Source organism: Lonchura striata, chromosome 18 (assembly GCF_050655825.1).
Source record: "Lonchura striata isolate lonStrDom1 chromosome 18, ASM5065582v1, whole genome shotgun sequence".
NCBI classification, from domain to species: domain Eukaryota; kingdom Metazoa; phylum Chordata; class Aves; order Passeriformes; family Estrildidae; genus Lonchura; species Lonchura striata.
In genome coordinates this window covers 14,899,263-14,918,288 of record NC_140720.1, presented here as the reverse complement: position 1 = coordinate 14,918,288, position 19,026 = coordinate 14,899,263, and the positions used below count along the sequence as shown (strand labels likewise).

The 19,026-nt window shown below is 52.2% G+C and overlaps 2 protein-coding genes across 2 annotated transcripts in view; one reads left to right on the top strand and one right to left on the bottom strand.

Moving 5' to 3' along the window:
• LOC146765845 (uncharacterized) overlaps positions 1–19,026 on the top strand; it is a 189,074-nt gene that overhangs the window by 128,264 nt on the left and 41,784 nt on the right. The window lies entirely within an intron of this gene.
• FOXJ1 (forkhead box J1) lies at positions 11,564–16,517 on the bottom strand. The gene is made up of 3 exons (XM_021541644.3): positions 16,376–16,517; positions 15,159–15,705; positions 11,564–12,513 (listed from the first exon to the last, which is right to left on the bottom strand). Exons 2-3 carry the CDS (start codon positions 15,645–15,647, stop codon positions 11,713–11,715), a joined length of 1,290 nt encoding a protein of 429 aa, XP_021397319.2. The 5' UTR covers positions 15,648–15,705; positions 16,376–16,517; the 3' UTR covers positions 11,564–11,712.

The window sequence follows — 19,026 nt, the reverse complement described above, 5'->3', positions numbered from 1 at the left end:
GAACCCCCAAGATAAGGAAGGAACTTATAAAACAACTCAGCAATTAGGATAAATCAGCTCTGACTAACTGTAATTTCAGCAGGGGCAGATCCAAGGAACCCACCAACCCAAAAGAAGAGAAGGACTGAGCACATGGACTAATTAGCGTGGCAAACAAGAGAATAATTTCCCAACAGAAGATAGAATAATAACAATCATTAATAGGAGAACTATGTAACTTGCGGCCAATTAACACAAATTCCTTTGCTAAAATGCATAAATAGTAAAAAGTTTTGACCGTGGTAATGGCTTGATTTGTGGAGTCCCAACAAGCACCCAGGTTTCTTCAGCTCTGAAATAAATAATCAGCGTCTCTCTTGAGTGTGTCATAATTGGTTTATTGCACTGGGGGTAACAAATATGAATTTGTGCACAACAGATGTGGAGGAGGCCAGGGGTTTGAGCTCAGGAAGGTGAAATTATAAAAATGTGAGTGTGAACTCCTGCACCCTTAGGGAGAAAGGTTATCCCACGGGAGAGCACAGGGGGGATGGCCGGGGTGTCACACCCTGGGGGCTCTGCATGTCCCTAAACTACCCAAGCCCAGAGCAGGGAGTGTTTCTCCAGCACCTGCAGGTCCTGCAGCCCCAGCTCCCGCTGCCCTGCCCCGCTCCAAGGCTCCTGCCACACGCAGGGACTGGTGTGTGCCCATCCATCTTCCCCTTGTCAGGCCACCCCGAGCTCCAGAGAGAAGATTTTTTTTATACAACAATGGATTTCACAACCCACCCTGTCCTGCTGCCCACGCATGTGCCCAAGCTCTGGCTCTGTTTTTTCCCCTGTGTGGCCACAAACACCTGCCTGTGTTTTGTGGGGATACCTGGTAAAGGGGATTTGGGGGTATAAGAGAGGAGATCCCTGTCCAAGCTCAGCACCCAGCACCTTTTGTGCTTCCCCACACTGGGCTGGTGTGATTGGGAAAGATCTTTCTCCCAGAAGAGCAGATCCATATCTTTCTTTACAGAATTCCATGCTCTTTCTGCCAGCATTCACCCCTTCATTCAAAGGGCAGCCCGAGCCAGAAGGAACCTCCCCTGGGGAGCAGTTGTGTGTGTTTTGTCCAATAATGCTGTTTCTTTCCTGAAAACCCACCCAAAAGGACCCCTCACCCCTCATGGAGCAACAGTCCCTTAGAGCAAAGTCGGAGAGATACACCCACCCCAAGTGCCAGCTGTGTGGGATGTTAAGGAGTGAATAAACATACAGAAATAAATGCACAGCATTGTGTAAAAACTGCTGGACTCTGTGCAAACGTGAGGTGCAGCAGCACATCTAAAAGGAAGCAGCAGGAAAAAAAAATAATGCTGGTCAAACAGAAAGAGTCCAAGGGGTTATTTTGGGTAAAAGGAAAAAGAAAGGGTACAAATGCTGCAGTTTGAGCTGATGCCTCAGGTTTTAGCTTTTCTGGTTTTCAAGGTTCTATTCTGCTTTAGTTTGTAAGTGCAGGTTTCATATGAGGGGATGGTGAGCTTTCTGTACAGAGTAGGGAGACAAAACAAATCTTTCCCCAGCTGGGGACCAAGGACAAATCATCCAAATCTCAGGCCCAAGAGATGGAATGAAGAGAGAAAACAAAAGGATGGAACTTCATGAGTTAAACTCCAATCTGCAAATGGAGCAGAATTTATCAAAGTGAGAGAGTGCATTTGTGACCATTTTGGGTTGTGCTGCCCGAGGTGGATCTATTGAGGCCACTTAATAAATCCCGATTTATTCTAGTCTGTTCTTCACAAGGCATCAGAGCGTGTTCTACCACAGGGCAAACCACACGCCCGTGCTGCCAGTGCCCGCAGGACCAGCAGGGCTGCAACCGGCGGAGCGGCAGCTCCGGGACAATCCCGCTCCGTTCCCGCTCCAATCCTGCTCCAATCCCGCTCCATTCCCGGGACAATCCCGCTCCAATCCCGCTCCAATCCTGCTCCAATCCCGCTCCGTTCCCGGGACAATCCCGCTCCAATCCCGCTCCAATCCCGCTCCAATCCCGCTCCGTTCCCGGGACAATCCCGCTCCAATCCCGCTCCAATCCCGCTCCAATCCCGCTCCAATCCTGCTCCAATCCCGCTCCGGTCCCGGGACAATCCCGCTCCAATCCCGCTCCGTTCCCGGGACAATCCCGCTCCAATCCCGCTCCAATCCTGCTCCAATCCCGCTCCGTTCCCGGGACAATCCCGCTCCAATCCCGCTCCAATCCCGCTCCGGTCCCGGGACAATCCCCCTCCAATCCCGCTCCAATCCCGCTCCGGTCCCGCTCCAATCCCGCACCAATCCCGCTCCGTTCCCGCTCCGTTCCCGCTCCAATCCCGCTCCGTTCCCGTTCCAATCCCGCTCCGTTCCCTTTCCAATCCCGCTCCGTTCCCGCTCCGATCCCGCTCCGTTCCCGTTCCAATCCCGCTCCGTTCCCGCTCCGTTCCCGTTCCAATCCCGCTCCGTTCCCGCTCCAATCCCGCTCCGTTCCCGCTCCAATCCCGCTCCGTTCCAGTTCCAATCCCGCTCCAATCCCGCTCCGTTCCCGTTCCAATCCCGCTCCAATCCCGCTCCGTTCCCATTCCAATCCCGCTCCGTTCCCGTTCCAATCCCGTTCCAATCCCGCTCCGTTCCAGTTCCAATCCCGTTCCAATCCCGCTCCGTTCCCGTTCCAATCCCGCTCCGTTCCCGCTCCAATCCCGCTCCGTTCCCGCTCCGTTCCCGCTCCGTTCCCGCTCCCTTCCCGCCCCGTTCCCGCCCCGTTCCCGCCCCGTCCCCGCTCCGCTCCCGCCGCCGCTCCCGCCGCCGTCCCGCGGGCTCCAGCCCTGCCTGCCGCTGGACACGGGAATGAATGCCGCCGCTTCCCCCGCCGGACAAGGGATTTCCACTGTCAGCACCGGCACAAAAGGTGGGAAATTCAGCCAGCTGTGAGAAAAGCCTGTAGTAAAACAAGAAACACTTCACAGTTACAGATTTCTCCAAAGAACTACCAGTCATAAAGAAACTGAGAGCCACAAAAAGCTATTTTTTTTTCTTTTAAAGAAGTCTCCATAACAGTAACAAGAAGGTTTCTCTCCCTAAGTGAGCTTAAAAAAGACTGTTTTAGAAGTAATAAGCTGACTAAAATGTAAAGTTTTATTCCCTAAGTGAGCTACAAAAAGACTATTTTAGAAGTAATAAGCTGACTAAAATTTTAAGTTTTATTCCTTTACATTATCAGTAAAAAAAAAGTTATTGAGAGAAGAGAAATACTCTAAAGGTTTTGTTCTAATTCTTATTATGCTTTCTTTCAGTTTTATTATTATATATTATTACATATTATTATATTATATATTATTATATTTTATTATATATATTATTTTATTAAATTATGTTAATTATATTATATTATATTATATTATATTATATTATATTATATTATATTATATTATGATGTTATACTGTTATATTATTATATTTTTTATATTTTATTTTTTAATATTATAAGTTTCTATCATTTTTTTATACCCATTTAAAGTTTTAAACCTACTTTACTTTTCTCCTAATCCCACCTCACAATAGAAAATTAGTACATTAGGGATTAACCAGCGCTAAACCCACCACACTCAACACTACATTAGCCAAAAAAAATCTCAAAACTAACAAAATCTCAAATTAGCAAACCAAAACCACTGCAGTGCCTGACTAAGGATCGCATCCTCAGTGCAGTGCTCGCTTGGGGGTTGGCAATAAGAGAGTTAACGAGTCCCTTTTAGTGCATTTGCTAAACAAAACTGGTTCCAGTGCTCCGAATTCCAAGGCTCCGGCTGGGATCGGAGCCCGGCGCCGCCGGGGTTTGGAGGCTGCGGGGTCGGAGCTCTGTTGTTCGGCAACGGGAGTTTGCACCACCACAGGCATGAGGAAGTGGCACCTGCTGGCGGGGACGTGACAGTCACTTCTCTCCGAGGACAACGTGTTCAGGGCGTTGGCCACCCAAAAATGCCACTGGAAAGAAAATGGAGCTGGATTAGCAGGGGGGAAACTGAGGCAGAGAGGGGTTTTGCTTTGCCTGCTCGGGGCTTGGCAGCGAATTGCTGGATAGACCCAGATATCCCCCCAAATTCCTATTTCTACTGATTGCCTTTATGGTGGCAAAGCGTGATCTTGACAAGATTTGGAGAAATTCAATTAATAGTAGGGGATAAAGGGGACTTTCTGTCCCCTGCATTGTGCCTCAGCGCTGCTCATCTCAGGAACAGTTCCTGCATTAAAATATAGTTCCATTTTATAAATAATAAACCACTTTATTGCAAAAAGAAAAAGAATTATGCCTGCTTGCTTCCCATTGGCAGGGTTGATCCTGCTCCTGCAGGAGAGGACAGCGAGGAGGGGATGCTGGGGATGCAACAGGGCAGCAGCATTCCCGAGCCACAGGAGCTGCCCGAGGATGCAGTGAGGGCAAAACACCAGGAGCCTCAGAGAGGGCTTTGCATTTGATGTGGGAGAGGAGAGAGATCAGAGTATGGAGGAGTCAGGATTAACATAAATTTACAAACCTTCCATTCTGAGCTGCAGGGCTGTCCTGGACTGTGTTCCCCATAGCGGAACCCAGCAGTGCCCCAGGCTGCAGGAACACTTGGGTACACACTCACTGGTGTTCCCTCCTCCCCAGACACAGCCTGTTCTGTCTCTCCTCAGGTCTGTTGAACAGAAAAAGTGGCCAATCTTCAGCCAAATTAATCTTAAGACATAAAACCAATAGCTCTGAGCTGCCTGACAAGCCCCCAGTTTTCCCTTCCAGGAGGGGTTCTAAGCAGGGAGCCCCTGAGGGAGGGAGTGAGTTGCACAGGCAGGGTATGGGATGCACCCAGGCACGTTCCCTTGACTGCTACGTGCCCGTGAACTTGAAGGGATGGGACAGGAACCAAATCCACCACAGGACTTTGCCTCCCTGGTTATGCCCGAGCCCTTCTGACTTCGCTTTGATCCTGACCTGGGTCCGGAGCACTGCCATGTGCACTGCTCCTGGAAAACCAGGTCCATGCAGGACAAGGGCTGGCACTTGGGCTTCAGCAGCTTCCCAGCCATTTCTGTGTGGCCCTGAGCAGGGCCGTGCCAGTGCTGCTGCTCCAGGGATGGATGTGGCACAGCTGAAACAGAGCCTAGCAGGGAAATCCCTCACCAGCCCTCCCTGCTCCTTGCAGGAAGGAGCTCAAGGCAATCAGCCCCTCCAAGGCTGGCCCCAGAAGCCCCTCCAAGCTTTCAACTATCACAGACCCAAGCTGTGCTCTCCTTCCCTCTGGCTTTATTTGCAGAGGGAATTAAGGTCCTGCTGGGAAAACCTCCCCCGTGCTCTGATAACTGCCTGCAGAACCAGCTATAAATGGCTTTTTGTAAATGAAAGCCCAGGATTAACGAGGTTCCCCTCGTCACTGTTTACTTAGTGCTCTGACAGAGTGAGGGGAGCAGGATAGACACCCCCTGCTCTGGGCAAGCTCCTAGGGCCACCAAGGAGCTGGCACACACTGGGGACCAGCAAGGTGCCACCCAGCACATGGCAGAGCCTCCCTGGAGCAGGAGGTTCCCAGAAGGGTTTGGGATGGGTGGGATGTGTGTGCCCATAGCAGGAGCCTTGGTCTGGGGGACAGGGCAGCTCCAGGGCACCGTGTTTTGTGAGCTGGGGGCCGGCCTGGGGGATGATGCTCATTTTCTTCCTATGCCACGTTGCTGGGGAAGGAAGGGGGGTGTTTGCCATGCGGGTTGGTGCTGGGCACACATCCCCCACGTAACAGGAACGGGGAGGCCATGCAGGGCTGCAGCTGGCCTCGTCCCCTCGGCAGGAATTCACTCAGGGATGGCAAAGAGCTGCCAGTGAGGCCCTGGGGTCTGCTGAGGTGTGCAGGTCCAATGAGCCCCATGCAGAGGGGACTCTTCTCGGTCATCCCAGTCTGCCTGAAGCAGGACAAGGGTGTCCTGCCTCTATCTGCTTCACTCCCAGGGACTGCAGCCACCACAGCCGCCTTGCACAGCTCCGACCTTTGGATGTTTGCACATTCCTGCCTGTTAATGTGTCTCGTAACCAAAAGCTGCCAGGATGGAGCATTATTCCCCCCAGCACTTGCCAGGCTGCTCCCTCCTATTGAATCCCAGCTGAGAATTGGCACTGACCCCGTACCGGGCTCCCCAAAGGAGCAAAACCTGATGCCTCTGGCAGGAGTGAAGACACCAGCGAGCCCCAAATGCTCCCAGAGCTCCTGGGGCAGCTCCTGTCACGTCTCCCAGCCAGGCATGGGGAAAAGAAGCAACCGTTTAGGAGCAGAGCTGCGCTGCCCTCGGCTGCCAGGCTGGCACTTTGCCCACCAGCACGGTGCCAGGCCAAATTCTTTGCAATTTCTAGGTCAACACCCGCCTCTCGTAATGGCCTGAGCCCTCCTGCTGCCTGTGCCAGCCTCCAGCCCAGTGGTCGCTGTGCACATGACAGGAGCATCCCAAAGGATCCACTCCTGCTGTTGCTCATCCTGGCTGGCCCCATCTGTAACCCCTGAATATTTTGTCCCTCATTGCTCCAAGCTGGGCCATTCCCCAAATGCTTGGCTCTGCCCAGGGCAGGACCCATAGGAGAGATGTGTCCAGGCAGTGCACAGCCCGCAGCCTGCCCCTGATTCCACCTTTTTTGAGGGATGTAAGACCCTCCCAAGGAGTCAGACACCAAAGGAGTGTGTTTGCTTTGGATTTCCAAAGCCATTTTCTCCCTGTCATGATGGCAGTGAAAAAACCCCCACAATCTTAAGACATGGGATGGTCCTAATACTCCAAACCTGGAAATAAATCACCTGGAAAAACAGCCTTTGTAAAGAAATCCCCGTGGCCCTGGTGCTTGTTTGCAAACCGGCCAAGTTTCGACCTTGGCATGACGTGGCTTCCCAGAGCAGGAGACGATGCTGGCACGGCTCCGGCAGCTCAGCTCCTCCACTGGGGGTTGGAGTGTCCCCCCATGCCCACAGGGACCCCTTCCCACGGCGTGAGCCGGGCTGCAGGAGCAGGAGCCCCGTGGGGCTGCAGCCCCCTACCCGGGCACGCATCGAGGGGGCGGTGGGGCTGAGGATGAGGAGGAGGAAGGCGCAGCCGAGCGTGTCCATGTGACGGCTCTTACGCAGGGGGTGTTGCATTGTGGAGGCTGGCACTCCCCCCCTCCTCACCGCAGGGCAAGCCCCGGCCTGCCAGGACATTGTGCCAGCCGGGAACAGCCGCTGGCAACGGCCACTGACCCATCCCGGGGCTCCCAGGGGCGCACAGGGACATGGGCACCCGAGGGGACTTCTGCTGGATGTGCTCCCCCCTGCCAGGGGGTGCAGCACCCACGCACCGCACAAGGGCAGGACTGAAATAGGTGCAGGCGTGCCTGAGAGAGAATCATGTTCTGACCCCCATCAGCCCTGCCTCAGTTTCCCCATTAGGGTGCTGAGTGCGATCCGGGCTGTGGGAGCGCCGCAGGGCTCTGCTGGCAGGGCAAGGTCACTGCTGGAAAAGCTTGGCCACCTCTCTGTTCTCAAAGCCAGCTCGCCCAGCACCCTGCAGCCCTGCACAGAGGGGTTTGCATCCAAAGTCCACCACAGCCTGTCTGGAGCTTGCTGTGACACCTCCAGCACATCAGGTATAAAACACTAAAAAAATCAGCGTCACAGGGCAGGGAGTCCCTGAGGTGTCCCCAAGCCCTGCTGTGTGTGAGTGCCAGGCTGCCCCGGTGCCATCCTCATCCCATCCCCACCAGCGACCTGCTGTCTCCCTGTTTGAGTGTGGTTCCCCAGGGATTTCACATCCATGTGAACTCCTGGATGCAAGTTTGGGAACCTGGTTTTTCCCAAACTTTGGAGGTTCATTCATTGCTATGCAAGGCGAGTCCATTCCCTACCCTCCTCCATCCTGTTTCCCCCTTCTCCCCCCTTACCATCCATCCCACCCTAGGATGTTAAAATGGGCTGAATTTTTTTATGATGAGAGGGGAAAAAATTTTTAGAAATCTGAGGATGAAGGGAGAACCCATGAGCTGTGACCTCCTCAAATTCAAGGCACCAAATCCACACAAGGAAAACAAAAGGCAGTGAGATTAGCATTTCCAAACAGAGCAGAGATGGCCCCAATCTTTGAGCTGTTTATTCTAGGGTTGATTTTCAATATTTAGGATGATTAGCAAGTGAAAGCCGGCTGTTGCCAGAATGGCTCTATGCCAGCCCTACACTCAATGGAAGGAAAAGAAAGACACGGCAAGAAAGGGGGAGAAAAGAAGGGCTTATGTGTATATTTTTTTCTCCCTCTGTGAACGGGAGATTGGTTTGAGGTGTCAATGTTTGCCCATCAGGGAGGGATGATGGATGAGGGGATGGCTGGGGAAATAGCAGAAATAAATAATAAAGGAATCACTGCCATGTGCTTAATAACCACCTGGGGAAGGACCTCACTAGGACAGCGAGCTGAGCTTGCAGAGAGTTTATGCAGCTGGGTTCTTCCCAGACCCGCTTTGGTGGGTGCTGGTGGATGCCCCAAAAAACGCATCCAGCTCTGCAGTGCTCATTGCTTGTAGCAGGGGGGGACACTCCCAGCGCCGGGTCCCCATCCTGGCACTGCCCCTGTGCCGGGCGAGCCCGTGGGGCTGGAGCAGCCCCGGCCACAGCCCCAGCAAGCCTGGGCAGGTCTGGGTCCTGACCTCCCTGCTGGCACCGGGCTCCGGTCCCTGCTGGCACCGGGCTCCGGTCCCTGCTGGCACCGAGCACAGCCCCGCTTTGTGCCCCGCGCCCCTGGGAAAGCGATGCCACCACCCAGAGCACCCCCAGCTCCTGCACCTCCTGGCCGCTCCTAAAAAACACCACCCCCTCCAAACCATCTCACGGAAAAAAAAAAAAAGGAAAATTCACGTCCAAGTCGGTTTGGTTGCTTTCAGCTGCTGAACAAAACGAGGTTGTTTCAGGCCTCGCCTGCTGCCTCCTTTATATTCACCCTTTCTCGCTTTAAACCCCTCGGCTGGCTCTGGCAGGCTGGAATATTTTTTCCTGGCAAGGTTGTTTTTTTAAGTCCCCAGGAAGGGTGGGGAGACTGGAGGCTTCTCTTTTCCAGAGGGTTTGAAAACAGTACTACGTGTTTGAGCCTGGCAAAACAAATTAAAGAAGGGGTCTGAGGGGCAGGGGGACTGCCAGCTTTCTGCAGCCCTGAAGTGCCCACTAGTACTGGGGGGGGTGAAGAAGGGAGCAGCTCTTCCAGTGCTTCCAACAAGGAGCAGAGAGAAGCCAGGACAAGGAATTCCTTAATGCCTTCTGGTATTCATGGCCCCAAATATCCCAAAGCTGAAAGGAAAGCCCAGATCTGCCTTTAAATTCCACCTCCCCTCAGATCCATCAAAGCTCTTCCCCCAGGAACCCCATCTTTCCCCAAGGTCAGCGTCCTGCCTTCCCAGCACAAAACACAGACCAAGGCAGGTGTCTGTCCTGAGCCCAGGCCTTATTTTGGGTTGAGATTGGCTGGATTGGGAGCAGCTGTAGCAGCTCTGGGACTGGCTGCTGGAGGTCCTGGTGCTGAGGGGATGCAGCAGATCACTGGGGAGCTGACAGGGAGCTCCTCGTGTGCCCCGGGGAGAAAGGGGCTGTGTCCTCAGGAGGGTTGGGACATGCAGGAGTTGGGTTTTGGGACATGCACCCAAAGCACCAAGCTGGAGCAGCCCCAGGCAGGGTCTGGAGGGGGATCTCTGTGCAGATCCTCTCCCCACCTTGTACCCAAAAGGGCCCTGAAGCCACTTGGGCATCTTGGAGCATCTACAGGGCCAGGTGGAGACACAGCACATGCAGAGGGACTTGGCAGCCCCAGGAGCTCCCTGCAGGGCCAGGGATGGTTATTCCCAGGGTTGGAGCAGCTCCCAGGGCTCAGGACACCAGGCACAGCCAACCTTGTGTCACACAGGTGGTGTGTAACCATTGTTTCACTGAGGTTGGCTCGTGCCTCAGTTTCCCCACAGGGAATTTGCACAGTTGGGCAAGTGGGTGAGAGCTCCTGTGTCTTGGGTCTGGGTTTACAAACAGGGCTGGGCTGGGGAAAGGAAACAAGGAAGCAAAAGGGGTTTTTCTTCTCAATTTTTTTTTCTTTATTATTATTTTTTAAAATTTGTAAATAACTTTGCATGAAAAAAAACGTTAAATTGCACAAGTAATTCTGTAGTTCTCCAACATAATCCCCAAAGCAGGAAAACAGAAGAAAAACAGCAAGTAAAAAGAAACATTGTCAATACAAACAACTACACAGACCCCAAAGCCCCTCCTAAGTGCTTTTGTAACCACACCAGAATCTAAATACAATCTTAAATTTCCTTTGCCAAGTCTAAGACACACCACTAAAATTCCAGCTTCTACTTGCTCCTACCTAATAGCTGCTCTACCTCTCACAGCCTAGAGCAAAGCAGAGGCAAAGAATCTGGTTCTTGAGAGCTTCAAGTCAAGTTTCAGCAGAGTTTAGCTCTGCTCCCAAAATATTTCCAAGTTACCTTGCACTGACCCCTCCACGCTCTGGCTGCACACCGAGCCAAGGGCCAAAGCTTCTCTTCGTGGGGATCCCAAGGTCTCTCCTGGCTGGATGGGAATTAATTTCCACTGTCCCCAGAGGCTGTTGCATGCACAGTCTTTGGCCTGAGCTCTGGATGTGGATTTCTCTCCTTCTCAGTCCCACCTGGGAGCATTCCATGTGGAGTGGCTCCATCACCACCAGCTGAGGGCCAGCCATGGGATTTTCCTTGCACTCAGAACCTCATGGAAGAGCTGGAGAAGTGAAGAGCAACAGTCTCGGACCAAAAAAAGCAGAGAGGGGCTATGTCAGTGGGTGAAAGAGAGGGTTCATGGTGCTCCAGACCCTTTGGCAACTGCAGCAAGGGTTTTGGGTACAAAAAATACAAAAGCTGGTTTTGGGAGCATCCCAGTCCCTGCTGCTCCTCTCCTGCCAGGGGTCAGTTCCTGGATTCTTCACAAAACTTGGTGCTTGAGTCCTCCCTTGTGTGATCTTGTTTTACAGAACAGTGAACACAAAACCTTAAACAGTGAAAATATAAAACAACTCTCAAACTGCATTTCCAGTCTTCCCCTCCCCCCTTAAGAAATTCTAGTGCTAAAAAATATAGATTTCTTTGAATATATAATATATAATAGATTATATAAAAACATCTAAAGAGGCACACTTGCTGAGTTTATAAACCTTTTCTTCTTCCCTAGGCACAAATCAGCTGAGATGTTGAACTTGGAGAATCCAGAAGGGACCTGCATTTTCTTACCAGCTAATTATCACACTGTACCTACCAACTGCACTGAGACAGAAAAAGGAAAGACGGAGAGAAACAAAGAGGTGTGGAAATTGCACTTGAGTCTATCAAATCCTAAGCCACCAGGAATCTCATGTCTTAGATGGGATTTTGCAGGTAATTTTAGCCCTGGTGGAAAAGAACCCATCATAATTCACATTTCTTTTTTTAAAGTAAAATGTAAAAAAAAATAAGTAGTGTTGACTTTCTTCTCTTGAAAAAACTAGAGACTTCTGAGGTGTCCTTTGGAGACACAGCAGGCAGTTCCTGGGGTGGTAGGTTCTTTCCCTGGTGTTTCTGAGAATAACCTTACAATGAAGCTGGTAAAAGTCACCGTGGGCATCTCTAGGAAATCTTGTCCCTTGTAAGTCCCAGCTTGGGGAGAGCATCCTACAAACACCTTACAAGAGGCGTGCCAGACTGCTCAGGTTGATGACATCTGCCAGCAAAGAGGCATCGATGTCTTCAAACACCTGGTCAATGTTGACACAGTTGGAGAGGTAATCGCTTGTCCCTTCATCCCAGGGATGCTCCAAGAAAGTCGTGGCCATGAGGGTTTCATTAAAGTCCAGGCTGTACTGGTTGGATTCGGTGGCGACTTGCTCCTGCCCCTGGGGACACTCCATGTGCTGCCCTTGTCCTGTCCAGTCCAGGTCGCACGTGACAGCGTTGACGGGAGGTGGGAGTTCCATATCCACCAGTGTGGAGAAATCTCCGTTGAGGTTGGTGTTAAAGACAGTTTCCCAGTCAAAGACACCTTTCAGTGACCCCAGCTCAGTCTGCTCCTCCTGGGTCATCAGGGCCGAGCTGGGAAGCCGAGACGCCTTGGCCGTGGGCAGGGGCGAGGGCTGCTGGCGCTTCTGCCCCGCTTTGGTACCCACGGGGTTCCAGCTCTGGCTGCTGGTGCTTTCCTCAAACTCTTTGAGCAGCTGCTGAGATGCCACGTTGGCCTCGAGGAGGTTGCTGGAGCTGCAGGAAGAAGAGGCCGGGCTGCCAACGTGCCGTGCTTCTTTCTGGACTCTCCCGGAGAAGGCCGGGTGGATCTGCACCGGAGACATCCTCCGCTTTTTGTAAGTCCCGTACTTGAGCCGGTTGGCATAGTAGGGGTCCAGCTTCCAAAATCCACCTTTCCCTGGCTCGTCTTTCTCTCGAGGCACCTTGATGAAGGACTTGTTCAAGGAGAGGTTGTGGCGGATGGAGTTCTGCAGCCAAAAGAGAAAGAAACCAAGGCTGAATGCTTGTCTGCTGTGGGACCTACCTGTGTGGGGAGGCTGGTGGAGGTTTTCAGCAAGGACCTTTGAGAAAACAAAGCAGAACTGGCAACATCCAGACATCCATGGCTACATACCCAGCAGAAAGTCCCTCAAACCCCTGACTTTTCCCCTTGTGTCTCCAGCAGTTTTCCCGCCTCCCATCTCCTCTCTCCTTGGCAGGAGCCAAGTGGTTCAAGCTAGGACTTGCCACCCAAGGGGAAGCTTTTGGGCAGCTCTCCTTGGCTGGAAATCGGGGCCATGGGGCCTTGGATCATGCAGAGCACTGGGAGAGACTGGTTTGAATTGCTCTAGATATGGAGCTAAGCTGGAGGAGGTTGGATCCTCCTTTGTGCCATGGAGGAAGAGGTGGGTCTCTACACCCATGTGGCCATGGCCCACTTACAAGGGACAACACATGGCAGCAGTGTGGGGATGGCAATCAGGACCCTGCTGGCATCCCACAGTTCAACTCTGTCTATTGTTAGTGTTGAGAGGATAAAACATAGGCACCATGCCTTCCCCCAGGCAGGCTGGCACAAATCAGATGGGAGAACACGGAGAGACACGTGGGCTGTTCCACCCTGCATGTCCCCAGAGGTGCCTCCTGGCCCAGGGAAGCTCGGTGTGAAATCACTGCATCTTCATCAGCCACTGCTCAAATAAGCTGAGGGGGAAAAAAAAAGGTGGGAATGGGGGAAGAAAAGGAGGAGTTTCTGCTCCCGTCGAGCTGTTCTGAAACCCTGAATGTGCCTGGAGTGATGCGAATAATCAGAAAAGGAAATTCAGTTATTGGGCAAATAACCCAGCGTTGGACACCACAAAGCCAGGACTGTACTAAGAGATTGGATATGGTAGAGGTGGGTTTTTTTTTTAATGTTGCCTGGATATCTTTATGCTTATTCATCCATAATCCGTAGTGCCGAATAGGAAAAACAAGGCTCAATTGCTTAGAGCTGTTGAAAAACATGCACACACACACACACACAACAAAACCCTCCTCTGGGCTGAAGCTCCTTGGGTTTGTTGGCTCCTCTCCAAAGCACTCAGCTCCCACAGGAATATATCCATCTCCCCCCAGACTATGGGTGGCATGACCTTTCCAGGCTGTCTTCACGTACGGGAATCGGGATAGGGGATGAGAACACAGCCTCGACAAGAAAGAAAAGAAAAAAAAAAGAGAGAAAGGAAGGGGGAAAAAAAAAGTGAAAAGAAACAAAAGATTTAAAAAAAAGAAAAGAGAAGAAAGAAAAAGCAGGAACACAGATATTCCCCCACACAATCCAGGCTGTGGTAACTCCAATTTTACTGTGTAATGAAATTTTACGAGGATCAGAGGCTTGAAAGCTGAATTCTCTGCTGCCCATCTCTCCTCCCCTTCCCAAACTTCGCTCAGCCCAGGCTGAATTATTACTCAGCCAGTCAACATATTTATCATTCCTGCCTGCAACGGTCCAGGATACCCCCTGCATCTCTGCAGAGAGGGATTGAAAACCTTCTTTCTTTTTTTAATGAACACATTTAATTAAAAATGTTGCAAATTCCCAGCCATGAAGTGTGCAGGAGAAAGTCAACCTGTTGGCACCCAGCTCCTGCTTCCAAATCACTTTCATAGGAGTGTAAGAGGGGGACTAAGATGGCCATGGAGGGGGACCAGGAATGTTTCCTTCCCCATGATGGGCTTCAAGAGCCACTGGAGACCCACCTGCCTGGAGAGAAGGTGGGCAATGCCTGAGCTTTGCAGTGGGGTTCTCCAGCTCTGCTTGGATGGGCACTGCCATCAGGATTAGCGACACGCTGCAGATTTGGGATGGGAATAACCCCAGTGGAGGGATGAGCCCCCCAGGGCCCTCCAGCCCTGCCATATCCCAGAAAATCTCACGTGCCAGAGGTCTCCTCGTGTGACAGAGGAGGGCAGTGAGCCAAGGTGGCTGGGAAAGCCCCTGGGCTGTCCCCAAAGCTTGTGAGCCCGGGGGCTGTCACCTCCCCACTGGGGACATGCTCTGCTAGCTGAGGACAGCAGCTCGAGTTAACCCCTCTTGGGCTTCCCTCTGCAGGTCTCACCAGCTCATCCCAGTGATGGAGCCTCCTTGGCTTGTCCCTGGTGCCAGGAGCCCAGTACTCTGCCCTGCTTAGAAACCAGCAGCATTTCTGCTCAGAACCTCCCCAGTGGGAGACTTGTCCAACAAGTGGCATCTCCATCCCTGGTTTTCAGCACCCAGGGACACTCGACCTGGCACCTTCTCCACGTGTGCTCAACCCTGAGGGACTCCATGAGAACTCCAGGAATGTAGGGACCAAAAGGCCTTTGCCCTGAAGCCAAGAGGAGTCTCAGGTGCCAGGAGCCCAACGAGTGCCTCCCTGCTCCCAAAATGGTCCTGGGCTCTCCCCCCAAATGGCTCCTTCCCTCTGCCCCCCCCGGGGCCGTGGCATTTGTGCCCAGCCAAGTTCTTTCCCCTTCCAGCCCTTCCCCACTGGAGTCACTCTTTTCCCAGTGGGATCCAGCACCCCTGCATGATCTCGTCTTGCAGAGTGGAGGTTGTGGAAAGCCCTGCTCAGCCCTGCAGGGAGAGTGGCCACGGCTCCACATCTCCTACCTGCCAGGTGGGATCAGCGTGTCGGAAGTAGCAGAAGTTGTCAGTAATCCACTTGTAGATGGCAGAGAGGGTGATTTTGGGTTTATTGCTGGCTTCCATGGCCATGCAGATGAGGGTGGCGTAGGAGTAGGGTGGCTTGACATGAGGGTTGGTCTTGTAGTCGATGTCCCCTGCCAGATGAGGGGGCACAGCCAGGTCGTGGTGCGTGGTGGAGGAGGTGGAGGAGGAGATGGGCGTGCAGGGGGTGTGGCGTGTGCCCTTGCAGGCCGGGTCAGCAGCCAGGGGTGAGCACGGGGACTCAAAATCAACCAGGCTGAACAGACTCTCACTCATGGTGTAGCAATCCTGGGGGTCTGAGCCAGAGTATAACTGAGGCAGGCCAGTCTGGGCCACTGTGAAGTCCCTCAGCCACATGAGGTCTGGCAGGCTGTCATCCAGGTCTTCCTCCAGTTTGCCCTTGGCTTTCAGTGCTCGGCTGGGCCACGCCATGCCTCCCTCAGTGCTTCCCAGGCTGCACGTGAACGGGAGGGAAGGGATGGGGCAAATCCTGCAATAACAACAGGGACAGGGGTGAGGTTCCACAAGGTGCAGCCTCTGACAGCCAGGCAGGGCCAGCTCTGGGTGCTCCCGGCATTGCTGGGTGAGACCCATCCCTGGTGTGCTCTGCAAGGGACCTGCAATGCCTGCCCCGAGGGGCTTTAGCACCCTCAAACCTCGGGGAAATTCCCTCAAACTCCTACACCGCAGTGTCACCCACCAACCCGCTGCCCAGCAAGCTCTCAGCTGAATAAAGAATTTAAAAAAAAAAACACAACAGAAAACACCTCAAAATACCAAAATCGAGCCCTGCCATCCCAAAAAGTCAGGATATTTCTTGGGAACACACATCTCTGAATACCTAGCACTCACAGGACTAACTCTCAGCATTCCACACCAGGGCAAAATACTTCGAAATTTCCCCCCTCGCAGCCAACTTCTCTCAATTTGATGCTATTTCTGCTTTTACTTCCTGTGCTACCCAGAAACAACTCAGGGGTGGTTTGGGGGAACTGGGGGGGTCCCACCCCAAGCACACCCGCAGTCAGAGCGAGCCCGCTTCAGACTTTGGGGAGTCCTGTGTCGGGGATGTGAATGCAAACCCGAAATCCCGAGCGTTTGGGCCGGGAGGACACATAACCAAAGCCGCTCCCCCGCGCAGACCCGCCGCATCCCCTTACCCCGTCCCGGTGTCGCTGTCGTCCCCCGAGAGGCAAAGTTCACGACACGCTAAGAAGCTTCTGGAAAAACTGGAGAGGACGGGGAAAAAAATACCAAAAAATTACAAAAAATAAGAGGGGAGGGGGGAGGACGAAAAGCAACGGGGAAAGAGAGCCCCGGTGGGTGTGGGGCCGGGCCGGGCCGTGCCCGCCGAGCCGCCGGGAGCCGCGGCCGCCCCGCCGGGTTAAGTAGCGGCTCCGGGAGGCGTCGCGCGTCGCCACGGCAACGCCCCGCCCCGTCAACATCCTCCGGGCTCGCCATTGGCCCGCGCGTTGCCATGGCGACGGGGGCGGTGCCCGCGGGGCCCCGCCCAGCCCGGGGCGGTCGGGGGATCCGGGGTCACCGTATCGATCGCCTTATCACCTTATCACCTTAGCAATCACCTTGTAACCCCTTTATCCCCTTATCAATCGCCTTATCACCTTATCAATCTCCTTATCACCTTATCAATCACCTTACCACCTTATCCCCTTATCAATCACCTTATCACCTTATCAATCACCTTATCACCTTGTCAATCGCTTTATCCCCTTATCAATCACCTTATCACCTTATCTATCACCTTATCAATCACCTTACCACCTTATCCCCTTATCAATCACCTTACCACCTTATCCCCTTATCAATCACCTTATCCCCTTATCAATCACCTTATCACCCCCTTATCAATCACCTTATCAATCACCTTATCCCCTAATCACCTCATCAATCACCTTATCCCCTTATCAATCACCTTGTAACCACTTTATCCCCTTATCAATCGCCTTATCACCTTGTCAATCACCTTATCACCTTGTCAATCACTTTATCCCCTTATCAATCACCTTATCACCTTATCTATCACCTTATCAATCACCTTACCATCTTATCCCCTTATCAATCACCTTATCCCCTTATCAATCAGTTTATCACCTTATCTATCCCCTTACCAATCACCTTATCAATGACCTTATCACCTTCTCAATGACCTTATCACCTTATCGCCCTATCACCTTCTCACCTTATCAATCACCTTATCCCCTTATCAATCACCTTATCACCTTATCAATCACCTTATCAATCTCTTTATCACCTATCACCCTATCCCCTTATCACCTTATCCCCTTATCAATCACCTTATCCCCTTATCAATCACCTTATCACCTTATCAATGACCTTATCACCTTATCTATGGCCTTATCACCTTATCGCCTTATCAATGACCTTATCAACTTATCAATCACCTTATCAATGACCTTATCACCTTCTCAATGACCTTATCACCTTATCGCCCTATCACCTTCTCACCTTATCAATCACCTTATCCCCTTATCAATCACCTTATCACCTTATCAATCACCTTATCAATCTCTTTATCACCTATCACCCTATCCCCTTATCACCTTATCCCCTTATCAATCACGTTATCAATGACCTTATCACCTTATGTATCACCCTATCACCTTATCTTATCACCTTATCCCCTTATCCCCTTATCAATCTCCTTATCACCTTATCAATCACCTTATAACCTTATCACCTTATCCCCTTATCAATCACGTTATCAATCTCCTTATCCCCTTATCAACCACCTTATAACCTTATCACCTTATCCCCTTATCAATCACCTTATCACATTATCAATGACCTTATCAATCTCTTTATCACCTTATCACCCGATCCCCTCCTGGCGGCTTTTCGGCCCCCCAGGGCAGCCGTGAGCAGGCTGGGGAGGGACTTTGGCCGTGTGGCGATAGGAAAAAGGACAATGGCTTCGAAGGTAAGGAGAGCAGCTTTAGACTGGATCACAGGACAGGTTGTTTGAGGCTGGCGGGACAGGCTGCTCAGAGAAGCTGTGCATGGAATAGCTCGAGGCCGGGTTGGAAGGGGATCCCAGCAGCGTGGGATAGTGGAAGGTGTCCTTGCCTGTGGTGTGGGGGGGCTGGAACTGGATGATCTTTGATGTCTGTTCCAACCCAAACCGTTTGTGATTCTATGAACGCCTGAGTCCTGCCCCTCCAGGGGCAACCCCAGCCCTTTTCCTCCTACCTGTGCCCCCATCCCATTTCTTGCTCCTGATGTTCCCACAGCAATGAGGGCAAAGCTGAAGGTGGGCTGGCAGACTCCAAAAATAAAGGATGGAGTCTGCCTTCACTTAATTAAAAAATTACAGCCACTGGCTTCTCTAAGAATTCCCTACCCCCTAACTGCTGTTCTGAGAGCTTTATCAGAGGCCAGGGAGGGACCCCTTTGAAGGATCTGACCATCTGCAAGACATTCCCCCCGAGCTTGCTCAGTCATGGGTTGGACTCGATGATCTTAGAGGCCTTTTCCAATCTGATTGATTCTGACTCTGATTCAGCTGCAAGTTGCTTTGCCCCACCATCATCAGCCCCTTCCACTAAACCCAAAATATAACCCCCCTTACAGCCCTCCTCACCTTCAAGCCTTCAGCTCTCAGCACACATTTTCTTCCCCACCACTGGAGGGGTTTCTCTGGCATGTGTTCCCAGCTCTTTGTTGCTCCTCTTCTCCCCCAGGAAAAGTTCCCTCTGGGTGTCCTCATCCATCCCAGCAGTGACAGGGGCCACCCACACCACAGAGCAGGAAGATGCCTCTACCCCAGGCCAGA